Consider the following 11,062-nt stretch of genomic DNA (forward strand, 5'->3'; position numbering starts at 1 on the left):
GGTAACGGCTGTACACAAAGCAGCGCTGAGCTCACAAACGCTGCTTTATCAGGCATATAACATGCAAGATGAAATGAAAATGACATCGAAAATGTTCTAAAGATTGCCAGGGCTTGAATTTTGGCGCGGGATTGTGGGGATTGCGCATAATTCTACTGATTCCCGCAGTTTCCGTGCTTGTACGTGGGAAATTCCCGCTTCTTCCGGTCGTGCGTATGTGGGGAAAAAAAGCAGCGCTGTTTTATCATACTAGATACATTTGAAAGTTCTGTTATAATGCTACTCATCATTGGTCATCACCGGTCTATTAAAACGCACAACATATTAAAGCATCTTTGGTGTTTCCATGTTTTCTACAAAACAAAACCGGAAATCGAGGGTGTATGACGTCATTGGCAGGCGACACAATGACACTATGGACACGGTCCGTGTCACTAGTTAAAACTGCTTATTTCTCTGGATTTAAACATTCTTCGAAACATTTGGGATAATGTAAGCACACAAGTCAGCAAAATATATAACACTGTTCTAGTGGTTTCTGGATATTTTAATTAAAAAAACTTTCATATTGTGCCTTTAAGGGCTAACAACCTCTTTTTGAATGAATCGTTAAAGTGCCCCTATTATGGATTTTTGAAAATTACCTTTCATGCAGTGTGTAACACAGCTCTAAGTGAATGAAAACATCCTGCAAAGTTTTAAATCTGAAAGTGCACCGTGTACAAAGTTGTTGTCTCTCAAAAGAAAGAGTCGACTCTGAATCATTGAAACGAGTCGTTTTTAAAACGAATCACAAGTCGTAATAAACATTAACATATTGCCCGCCCACTTGTTGGTCTTTTCGCGTTGGTCTGAATGAAAATGCAAATTCATTCTTTGCCACTAGGTGCCGCTTTTGGAGAGGTAAATTAGCGGTCTCCCCGGTAAGGGATGTACACAAAGCAGCACTGCGCTCACGAATGCTGCTTTATCAGGCATTACAGGCATGATGAAATGAAAATGAGACCAATCAGACCAATCACTGCAGATTAGCGTCACGCAAAGGAGGGTTTTGGCAAAATTAATCGTTGAGCGAATCATTTGGGAGTCGTTGAGCAAGTATGGTAAAATAAAAGCATATTATAAGACAGGGGCGGTTTCTCCGTTAGGGCAATTGGGCGATGCACCACCAAAGCGCGAAAGGGAGGGATTTTTTTTCTTTCACATTCAACCAGTGTTACGCTAGCTTTCACTGTTTGTTCTGCCTCTAAATAGTCCAATCAGCGTCGAGTCGCGTTTTGTGTAGTACCGCCCCTTTTTGGGCGATTTCTGTCAGACTGAGAATCGCCCCGAGTGCTCTCATAGACTTTCATACAAAGATAATTTTTTTCGAACTGCAGGCACTGCAATGCAATCTCTAGGAGTTCCGGGAGGGCTAGCACTAACGTGCATTCGTCATTATGCGTAACCTTAACTTGTGCAAGGATTGGTGGGAACAGTGACATCGAATAATTTTTAAAAACTATTTTGAATTTTAACAACAAGAAAAAATTAAAAACTACTTTAATATCGTTATCAAATGTGAAAAAAGAAAAAGAAAAAGAAAAAAAACAGAGAGACAGGGACAGCTACGCCAACTCAAATCCAGTTGTCAGTTGAACTTGATCGACATCATGGCGAACGTTACCTCAGCGCAGATGAATTCTATCGTGTCATTGAAAGAAATACCATTCAGTCGTCGTAGCAATAAGGATAAATTGTCAATTGAAGAATTAGGACCACCAAGACCAAATTTAAATATCAAACATGTATCTACAAAGGGCGGGAAGTCGTATAAACGGGGATTTTCGAGGACGTGGTATGAGCGGAAAAAATGGCTAGCGGGCTGCGAAGTAGCTAACGCTTTTATTATGCTACCCCTGCATTTTGCTCCATCCCGAGAGCGTGACGGACATCGCATGGACAACTACACTAATGTAATATAAGTGAGCAATGTGATGCAAGTAAGCAGTGTAATGTAAGGGAGCAATGTAATATAAGTGAGTAATGTGATGTAAGTAAGCAGTGTAATGTAAATGAGCAGTGTAAGTGAGTAATGTAACTTAAGGGAGCAGTGTAAATTAATGTAAGGGAGTAATGTAATATAAGTGAGTAATGTGATATAAGTGAGCAGTGTAATACAAATGAGCTGTGTAATATAAGTGAGTAATGTAACTTAAGGGAGCAGTGTAAGTTAATGTAAGGGAGTAATGTGATATAAGTGAGCAGTGTAATACAAATGAGCTGTGTAATATAAGTGAGTAATGTAACTTAAGGGAGCAGTGTAAGTTAATGTAAGGGAGTAATGTGATATAAGTGAGTAATGTGATATAAGTGAGCAGTGTAATACAAATGAGCTGTGTAATATAAGTGAGTAATGTTGTAAATGAACAGTGCAATATAAGTGAGTTGTGTAAATAGTGATTTATGTGACTTCAATTATTTCTTATTAAACTGAAACTGAAGTAAAATGTTTCTTTGAAAACCACATCCTGGCTTCAGTCTTCATTTTCTGCTGAATTGTGGTAACGCATATGGAAACATAAGGAGAGCAAGAGATTGATTGTTAGAGTCAGTTTATTTTTAATTAATACTATAGTAGTTCAGTTTCCTTTACATCTTTAACTAGACGTTAATTTATCAATTGAATGGGTGACCTATCCTCATTAATCATGCAAACATTTGCCCACCCCCCTCCTGAGAGAATTGGCAGGAGCCACCAGTTATAAGACAATGAAAGTGTTTTTTGACCTTGCATGCATGTCAACCTGTTGTTGGGGACTCCCAAAACCAAAATATGAACCTTTCATTACCCATAATTGGGGCACTTTAAAGGAACTAGCTCATTGGAGTAATTTCTTCTTGAATCGGACTTCACTGGTAGCGCTGTGTACTGTTGATCCACTAAAAAGAACCAGTTCATAAGAGTCGTTTGTTTTCTAATCGAGCTTCACAGTCACGTGCAGTTGTGCACGTTTGTTTTCGCATGTAGGCCAACTCGATAGAAAGACGGTTCTTGTCGTTATTTAGAGGTACAGGTTTTTTTTTTTCAACATATCCAGTGTACAGACTGAGAACCCACAAAACAATTCATGTAATACAATTTCCTTTGCTGTGGCGCTAAAGATTCAACAATGGAGGAGCTACGCAAGAAACACAGGGAACTTTCGTTCTTGGTACATTACGAAAATATTAGTTTTACATATTAAACGCAGAGAGAAAGAGTTTAAACGCTCGTTCACACCAAGAACGATTAACTATATTATATTATTATAGACTATAACGATAAAGCTTTAATAATCAATCTAATTTAATGAGAATAGGCAAGTCCACACAAAAGCTATAACGTTAATGATATGGAGGAAAGATTAAAATCACTTTCAGAACTAATTTTCCAGCTTATGAACGATAAAAACACTGACAGCCAATTAGAATTAACCCAGAATTATCCAGGCTTGAGCACTTAAAGACAGCCTGCAGCACCTTTATACTAAACAATTATGCTAACATAGTTATTGTTCTTAATGTGAACAGGCCTTAACAATATGTTTACACACAGCTACTGAAATGTAATCATCCAGTAAAATACGATTGATCTTTGGGATTTTAAGGATTGACACTTTGATTATACAAATGAATATCGCAATCAATCATTAAATCAGTATTTTTACTCATCCCTAGTAAAAAAGCAACAGTATGATGGGTCACAGAGGACATGCCTGCCATGTTTTGCATCTAACATCACAAACAGCCCACTCTGATCTCCCTCCAGATACCATGAATTACACTAATTACCTGTCAGTACACTGCGAGTAATCAATCTCGTTTGAACTTCACAGCGGACGTCTCTTGTGTTCTACCAATACTCTGACAGAACTTTAGCAACATGGCCTCATACACCAACTATATGCTCAGTAGTATGCCTGGAGCTGGGGGTTTATCTCAATGTAAACAGGAATAGCCCACTTACGACACAAACTCTGGAATCTGTTCTGCGGTTTTGAATCGCCCGGACCACACCAGCATCTTTTTATCCCATTCTGATGGGCGGTAACCTGGTACTTTAAATCCAAGCCGTTGTGCTAGAGAAAAAAAGGAGAGAGGAAACACAAGGTAAAGAAAAGTTAGTCCACTGGAAAATGATGAAATTCCCTTTAGTACAATCTGATCCTTGTAGAACAGCCAAAACCGGAACCCATCTTGCTCTACATCATAATTACGCTGTTGCACGTTATGTGCATGTTTTTTTCTTCCTTTGAATTGTAAGCGTTTTAGGGAACAAAACGTGCTGGAATGATGTGCAGTGTCACGTCAAGTGCTGAATCATGTCATATGCCCCACCTCCTAATGCAGGTAGGTAGAAGTGAATGGATATTTGAGTACTGACCCTGGGGTGCGGATGCCCCCTCTTGAGGCTTGCTGCACAGTCTTCTGCTCCCTGTGGTCATCACACCTCTCCTCACCTGCCCTATAGGAGGAAAGGGACCATAAAGTGAGAATTCAGTCATTTACTCACCCTCATGTTTTAAATGGTTTGACTTTCATTCCTTAGAGGAACATTTTTAGCTGAACTGTCCCTTTAAGTCTGTCATGGTGATAAATTATGGCTGCATGATGATGTTTATACAACACAAATGTGTTGGTTCCTGTTATATTTGCACTGATATAAGTTTAAAACATTGTTTGTTTGTTTTTCCCAGATGAGGAAATTACATTGCATTTAAATGTTTGATTTAGCATTTTAGCAGCTGTTTAAGAATGATCTTTTATTCAATCATTTGAACATCTGATTTTTGCTAGGCAAAAAAAGCTATGTACCAGCTATACTCAAATGACGGTTTCCGGCAAAATAAAAATACAGTACAAATGTTTTTGATGACATACAGAGCAATACCACAGCTTTTAGTAATAATTATTTTTTATAATATTCATAACACACACACACTCACAACTGAATTATTTTTCCGTAAAATTTTATATACATATATACGCACACTACCAGTCAAAAGTTTCCGAACACTAGGATTTTTAATGTTTTTAAAGAAGTCTCCTCTGCTCACCAAGCCTGCATTTATTTGATCCAAAGTACAGCAACAACAGTAAAATATTGAATTTTTTTTTACCATTTAAAATGACTGTTTTCTATTTTAATATATTTTAAAATGTAATTTATTCCTATGATTTCAAAGCTGAATTTTTAGCATTATTCCAGTCTTAGTGTCACATGATCCTCCAGAAATCATTCTAATGTTCTGATTTGCTGCTCAAAAAACATTTATTATTATGATTATTATGTTGAAACAGCTGAGTAGACTTTTTTTCAGGTTTCTTTTATGAATAGAAAGTTCAGAAGAACAATATTTACCTGAAATAGAAACCTTTTGTAACAATATAAATGTCTTTATCATCACTTTTGATCAATTTAAAGCATCGTTGATAATTCAGTTGTTAGTGTGTGAGTGTTGTGTTTTTCCATGAAAATATATATATATATATATATATAGTAAAAATGTTATAATATTCATAATTTATATATATATATATTGTGATGCATACAATAGATTATATTTTAAGATATTAATAATGACTCGATAAGATATATAATAATATATAACTCCGTTATGATTTATAATTTTACCGGAAATTATACTATGGTAAATTTTTGTAAGAGAGATCAGATGGAGCTGTAAAATCATTATAACAAGAGGTGTGGCTCATTTAACGTATTAGATAAAACATCAATTAAAAGTAATAAAATCCATGCAGCAACCTTATGAATCCAATCATGCCAGTCTCGAAAAGTTATGCTGCGTCACAATGTATTTATAATCATGTTTCACTGCTAGTTTGATGCCGACAAGTGTTTGAAGAATGCCCACTGTGCCCAGTGCCAAAGCTTATCATGTGCTGCCTGGCTGCGTCTAAAACAAATTTCACACGGAAAATACTGACCTATTAAAGTGCCAAAAGCGGCGCGAGGCCCTCTGATCATGTTGAAGATCATGACTTCTGAAGAAAATATGATGAAAGAAAAAGACGATTTTTAAGCCATGAAATCGTGCCCAAATTACAATGCCAGGTTTACTTCCTCTAACCTTAAAGTCGGTTCGAGTTCATATGCGAGCACAGAGCTGGTGTAACCCTGAAGGACCCTGAGCAGCCAAAACAGCTCAGCTCACGAGCGCCTGTTAAGGACATAAGCTACGTATGTAAAGTGAGCGTAACACGAATGTAGTTGTAAATGTATAACTAAAAGTAAAGTTAAATAAAATATATAATACAAAAACATGTGCATTTCTGCAAAACATTTCGCATAAATCACCTGTGGATTTTACTTGCTCACGTTTAATCTTATTTTTATCGTGAGAAATAATTCTGTCACACTATCTCTGTTAAGTTGGCTCACTATAGTAAAAACTTGCGGGAACACTCAATAATTACCTGTAACGTTGATTAGTAAGTGTCAAAAACAACAGTGTTTATAATAAATGTAATTCAGGCAGTATTTGGTCACCCTCAACGCGCAGGACCTCTTCAGTCCACTATGGCGGCGCCCGGTGGAGTTCTGAACTGTGAGGACTTTTCAATGTTTCAGGTAAAACGTGCGAAGTTGTCAGCAGACAGGATAAAATTAAGCAGGATGTTTAAGCACATACTGATTGTTATAAGCACGTTGTTATGATGTTAACGGGAAGGTTGTGTGAATGACTGACCCTCGGTGGTCTGTTGCATGCAGAAGTGAGGTTCAGTGAGCAGCAGAGCAAACATGAGCGATTAAGCAACTGTGCTTTGTAAATATAAATATATACATTAGACGAGTTTTCATTTATACACAATACAAAACACGGATTTTTTTTAAGCCATCAAGTACATAATGTATAATATGTGGGTTGTTGGACTCGTTCACTTTTTTCAGCACCAGGATTTTCAGTTAAATTTTATTTGAGCTTATAGTGGAAGGTGTATAATGTAGGTGTTTTGACATTTTTAAATTTTATTTATTTTTTTTAAACAATTTTATGTACGGTTTTTGTTTTTTTCCAATTCATTTAATTGTTTCTGAGGTATTATTCTAGGTGTCCCTCAGTTAATATAAACCCATAAAGCTGCATGCATATTAATTACACAAGAATTAGAAAATGTAGTTTGAAATGGATAACTCTGCTTAATGTTGTCAGCTACCTATGTATATATAGATATGTTGTACACTTTTTTTTTTTGAAACGTAACGTGTTATAGTTACCAAGGTTTTTTACTTTAAGAGAAAGTTGTAGCAGTTCTATCAATAATGCTTAAATAATAATGCTTAAATGGAGGGGGAAGATGTTTTCTTAATATTTAAGGCGGCAAATCTCAACATCCTTGATATGTTCTGGTCATTTTCCTGAAAATTCTAGTTAACTAGTAAATAAACACAGGGTATAACTACTTCCAAAAAAATAAACCTTGAGGATTTTTCCCCCTCCACCTTATTACAGTAGCGATGTTCCCTGTCAAATGTGAGAAGCCTACCAAAAATTTCTCAGAAATAATTCACGCTAGTGGATACTGGATTCAATCTTTGTATGAATTTGTTTTCTTTCAGTTATCACAGGTCTTGTATTTCTTAACAAAAAGATTGAATCCAAGATTTTGTGTTAATATAACAATCAGAGATTTACAATCAAATTTTTTTTTTACAGCAAATTAGGTAAAGAATTTTCAGCACAGCAAGGGTTGAAAAGCAATTGAACAACTGTGATTGCATTACTTACAATACAAGAACAAATGGTAACTTAAAGTTGAATTTTGATTTACATTGATAGGCTGTACATCTCTGTTCTTGTCCTGTAGGAAGTATTAAAAGTGATGCGCACCATAGATGACAGAATTGTCCATGCCCTCAATACTACTGTGCCCACTGCATCCTTTTCAGGCAAAGTGGATGCCACACAGACCTGCAAAGAACTTTACGAATCTGTATGTATCACCATGCAAAATACTCTTTAATAATCTAAAATTATTATTAGAGATCCCCTAATTTTGTTCTTGATGTATTACTGATTTACTGTCATACTCTGTGATGCATTAATTATAAGCCCTTTTTCTGTACTGCCTATGCCTTTCAGCTCATGGAAGCTCATCTTTCCAGAGATAGGGCAATAAAGTCATGTATTACAGAGACCTCTGCTGTCGTTGGGCAGTTACGTGAAGAGAGGGCAAAAGATAGCGACAACTTGTCAATAATCAAGCAACTCAGGAAAGAGCAAACTAAGGTAATGTCTTTATTTATATGTACTTGGCCTGAAATTGGTTGAAATCTTGTTTGAATTCTCTGTCATTTCCCTACAGTTAAAACTCATGCAGTCTGAGCTAAATGTTGAAGAAGTCGTCAATGACCGGAGTATGAAGGTGAGTTATTGAGTGTCTCTCCTATTTATCCAAGTGGTTTGCATTTAGGAGTGTTTCTTAATGATCATGTTTTCCTCCAGGTTTTCAATGAAAGGTGCCGAATTCACTACACCACTCCCAAGATCAAGTGAATAATACCTCTGTTGTCAACATAAACTACACAGTTGTTCTGAGGAAAACACCTGCAGCTGAACCTGGACATTGTCACTGACCCAACAAACCCTCCATCAGTATGCTCTGTGGCTTTGTTTCTTACTGTGAAGAAACACTACTGTTGCCCGAATCCTGTAAACCTTTTTGTATAAATATTGTACAAAAGATTTTATAAACCATGAAATGTTTTCCAATTGCTGAAAAGTTGTCTTTTGCTTTGCAATATAGTGATTAATGTTCATTTGAAGTGAAGGGGACTTAAAGATTATTGATCTGTTGTTCTCAGATGTTGATGTGGCCACCTGTGTCAAAGGTTAAAGCAGGGGTTTTCCAACCCTATCTCATGGGAAAACATAACTATTTTACGAGTTGGCGATTTCGTATGAATTTGTACAATGTGAATTGTGTGAACGTATGATTTTTAGAAAAAAGTAAGTTTGAAGGCCTGTCCCTAAATATAACCATCACTGGGGCATGAGCAGATTGTATGAATGAGAAATCAGTCACTAATTAATCAAATCTTAAAATATAATAGTAGAAAAAATAGTTTTGGGTTTTCAGTCTTTTAGATACCACAGACCCCCAAATGATGATCCTTGTGTGAGGGATTATCGTAAAATGTAAAAGGCATATACAGTTTCTAATGTAAATATCCAATTTGTACTGTGACAAAAATCTACTCGTTATAGAACTGTACTGTTAAGATGTATTAGTTTTTTATCTTAATATTAAGTTATTTACTGAAATTAGTCACATTTTTATTTAATCTTACTTTTATTTAAAACATTTTTCCCCCACTGTTTGCTAAACTTCTCCATGCACCATCTAGCATGCCATTGCCTCCCCTGGGTATCCCTGGACCCCAGTTTGAAAAACCCTGGGTTTAAGCATATCTTATGGAACCCGGCTGACATTATCATGCACTTTTATGATGACTTAAATAACAAGTGCAAAAAGTCCACTTTGCCACCAAAAACAAAACTGTCCATCCATGTACTTTATGTAAATAATGTACATTACAGCCAGTTCGGTATAAAATACCTATCAACTGCATCAGTATCACTAATTACAAAGACCAAACTACTGACATAGGTAACTAGATGTGAGTTAAGTGATGTTTTGAGTGTGTGGGATGGAAAACTGTTATTTTACAGCTATGCCACACACATAATGGAAACATGTATTTAAAGGATTACCTAATTCACAGTTAGTGTCATTGCAGGTAGTGATCCCACTATCGGGTAAAATGGCAACCGTGAGATTCATGAGAATTTTAGGCAATATTATGATTTTCTTAGTTTCATTCAGAAGTACTCAATGGGATCATGATGAGCCTTGGATGTCTGAATGCTGTGCAGCTTCAGTTTTTCTCCAGCATAGGGCAGAGTTTTATAGACACGTAGATGAATGTACTCATCCCCACCTACATGCACCTGAAACAGATCATTTACAACAATTATTTTAAACACTTTTATAGCTGTTAAGGACTATATCTGAGGCTTGCTTTTACAGACATATTTAGTACATTAACAGGGTACTCCTATAAGTTCATTCATAAAATCACAAGGATTTCTCGTACCTTAATGAAGTAATTTGTCCCCGCAACAACTTGTGTTTTAAAAGATTTGGCAGTGAAAATGTCAAACTTGCGCTCAGCTTTATCCTCGGCATGAGACTTTATCTGTGGAAAAGCGGGAGCTGTCAGACTGTGTGACGCATCTGTTCACTATTTCTATTTATCTGCAATGAAAATTTACAAACCTCATCGAATATTTCTGCACCTCTTCATTGGCATCTTTCGCCTCAGATGTTCCACCACAGCGCACATTCATTTGAAATACAAACGGCTAACAAAAACACCCAGGAACGTCTTCTCACTACTGACTGGAACAAGCGTGCCTCACAAGTACTGAAAAGTGAAACCAAACATTTCGATCGCCATCTAGTGGCTGGCTGCAGTACAGTTCATAACTCTGAACACCCAGGTGACTACTGATGCTTCTGTCACTACTGAATCAACTGAATTAATTATGAACATATTTTAAAACATTTTTTAACAGTACTTGTCATTATTTTATACATAAATATTGCTTGTTTTTGACTTCTTTGCTTTCATGTGGTTTGGTAAAGCACAAGTTCAATCAATAAAACTTGTTATGCGAAAGGTTGAAATTTGCATACAATTGTCACTCATGCATTTTTAAAGGGGTCCTATTATGCTCTTTTACAAAGTCTTGATTTTGTTTTGGGGGTGTACTAGAACATGCTCTCATGCTTGGTGGTTCGAAAAACGTATTATTTTTCACATAATTTACATTATTAAAATACCTTTACTTCTTTGCTTTCATGTGGTTTGGCAAAGCACAAGTTCAATCAATAAAACTTGTTATGCGAAAGGTTGAAATTTGCATACAATTGTCACTCGTGCATTTTTAAAGGGGTCCTATTATGCTCTTTTACAAAGTCTTGATTTTGTTTTGGGGGTGTACTAGAACATGCT

The 11,062-nt window shown here is 36.3% G+C and overlaps 3 protein-coding genes across 5 annotated transcripts in view; 1 reads left to right on the plus strand and 2 right to left on the minus strand.

Moving 5' to 3' along the window:
* The window catches only part of LOC107654236 (protein FAM162B-like), a 7,100-nt gene extending 905 nt beyond the window's left edge, over nucleotides 1-6,195 (minus strand). Inside the window, exons 1-4 of the mRNA XM_016441245.1 lie at nucleotides 6,114-6,195; nucleotides 5,971-6,027; nucleotides 4,406-4,486; nucleotides 3,989-4,100 (exon numbers count right to left, since the gene is read on the minus strand). Coding sequence (XP_016296731.1) covers nucleotides 3,989-4,100; nucleotides 4,406-4,486; nucleotides 5,971-6,022 — 245 coding nt within the window. The 5' untranslated portion in view covers nucleotides 6,023-6,027; nucleotides 6,114-6,195. The remainder of the gene's footprint in view (nucleotides 1-3,988; nucleotides 4,101-4,405; nucleotides 4,487-5,970; nucleotides 6,028-6,113) is intronic.
* LOC107654237 (coiled-coil domain-containing protein 58-like) lies at nucleotides 6,156-8,756 on the plus strand. Of its 2 annotated transcripts, none has more exons than XM_016441246.1 (6): nucleotides 6,156-6,223; nucleotides 6,539-6,613; nucleotides 7,852-7,977; nucleotides 8,127-8,273; nucleotides 8,350-8,409; nucleotides 8,490-8,756. In XM_016441246.1, the coding sequence occupies exons 2-6, from the start codon at nucleotides 6,563-6,565 to the stop codon at nucleotides 8,538-8,540; spliced, it is 435 nt and encodes a 144-aa protein (XP_016296732.1). In that variant the 5' UTR covers nucleotides 6,156-6,223; nucleotides 6,539-6,562; the 3' UTR covers nucleotides 8,541-8,756. The 2 variants fall into 2 exon arrangements, with proteins under 2 accessions (XP_016296732.1, XP_016296733.1); XM_016441247.1 differs by having other exon boundaries at nucleotides 6,159-6,223; nucleotides 6,518-6,613.
* A 579-nt stretch (nucleotides 8,757-9,335) lies between these two features.
* On the minus strand, nucleotides 9,336-10,535 carry LOC107654239 (cystatin-B-like). Of its 2 annotated transcripts, XM_016441250.1 has the most exons (3): nucleotides 10,344-10,511; nucleotides 10,142-10,243; nucleotides 9,336-9,995 (listed from the first exon to the last, which is right to left on the minus strand). In XM_016441250.1, the coding sequence occupies exons 1-3, from the start codon at nucleotides 10,392-10,394 to the stop codon at nucleotides 9,867-9,869; spliced, it is 282 nt and encodes a 93-aa protein (XP_016296736.1). In that variant the 5' UTR covers nucleotides 10,395-10,511; the 3' UTR covers nucleotides 9,336-9,866. The 2 variants fall into 2 exon arrangements, 1 of the variants encoding a protein (XP_016296736.1); XR_001630315.1 differs by lacking the exon at nucleotides 9,336-9,995 and having other exon boundaries at nucleotides 10,160-10,243; nucleotides 10,324-10,535.
* Nucleotides 10,536-11,062: the final 527 nt, after the last annotated feature.

This window comes from Sinocyclocheilus anshuiensis, unplaced genomic scaffold, assembly GCF_001515605.1.
Source record: "Sinocyclocheilus anshuiensis isolate Anshui unplaced genomic scaffold, SAMN03320099.WGS_v1.1 scaffold655, whole genome shotgun sequence".
Lineage (NCBI taxonomy): Eukaryota > Metazoa > Chordata > Actinopteri > Cypriniformes > Cyprinidae > Sinocyclocheilus > Sinocyclocheilus anshuiensis.

Excerpts from the sequence above, each read along its gene's own strand:
- LOC107654237 (XM_016441246.1), top strand. The coding sequence starts at position 6,563 with ATGGCGGCGCCCGGTGGAGTTCTGAACTGTGAGGACTTTTCAATGTTT. Across the intron at positions 8,274-8,349 it reads TCAGGAAAGAGCAAACTAAG|TTAAAACTCATGCAGTCTGA; the intron begins GTAATGTCTTTA and ends ATTTCCCTACAG. Across the intron at positions 8,410-8,489 it reads TCAATGACCGGAGTATGAAG|GTTTTCAATGAAAGGTGCCG; the intron begins GTGAGTTATTGA and ends GTTTTCCTCCAG.
- LOC107654239 (XM_016441250.1), bottom strand. The coding sequence starts at position 10,394 with ATGAATGTGCGCTGTGGTGGAACATCTGAGGCGAAAGATGCCAATGAA. Across the intron at positions 10,244-10,343 it reads CGAAAGATGCCAATGAAGAG|ATAAAGTCTCATGCCGAGGA; the intron begins GTGCAGAAATAT and ends GCTTTTCCACAG. Across the intron at positions 9,996-10,141 it reads GGACAAATTACTTCATTAAG|GTGCATGTAGGTGGGGATGA; the intron begins GTACGAGAAATC and ends GATCTGTTTCAG.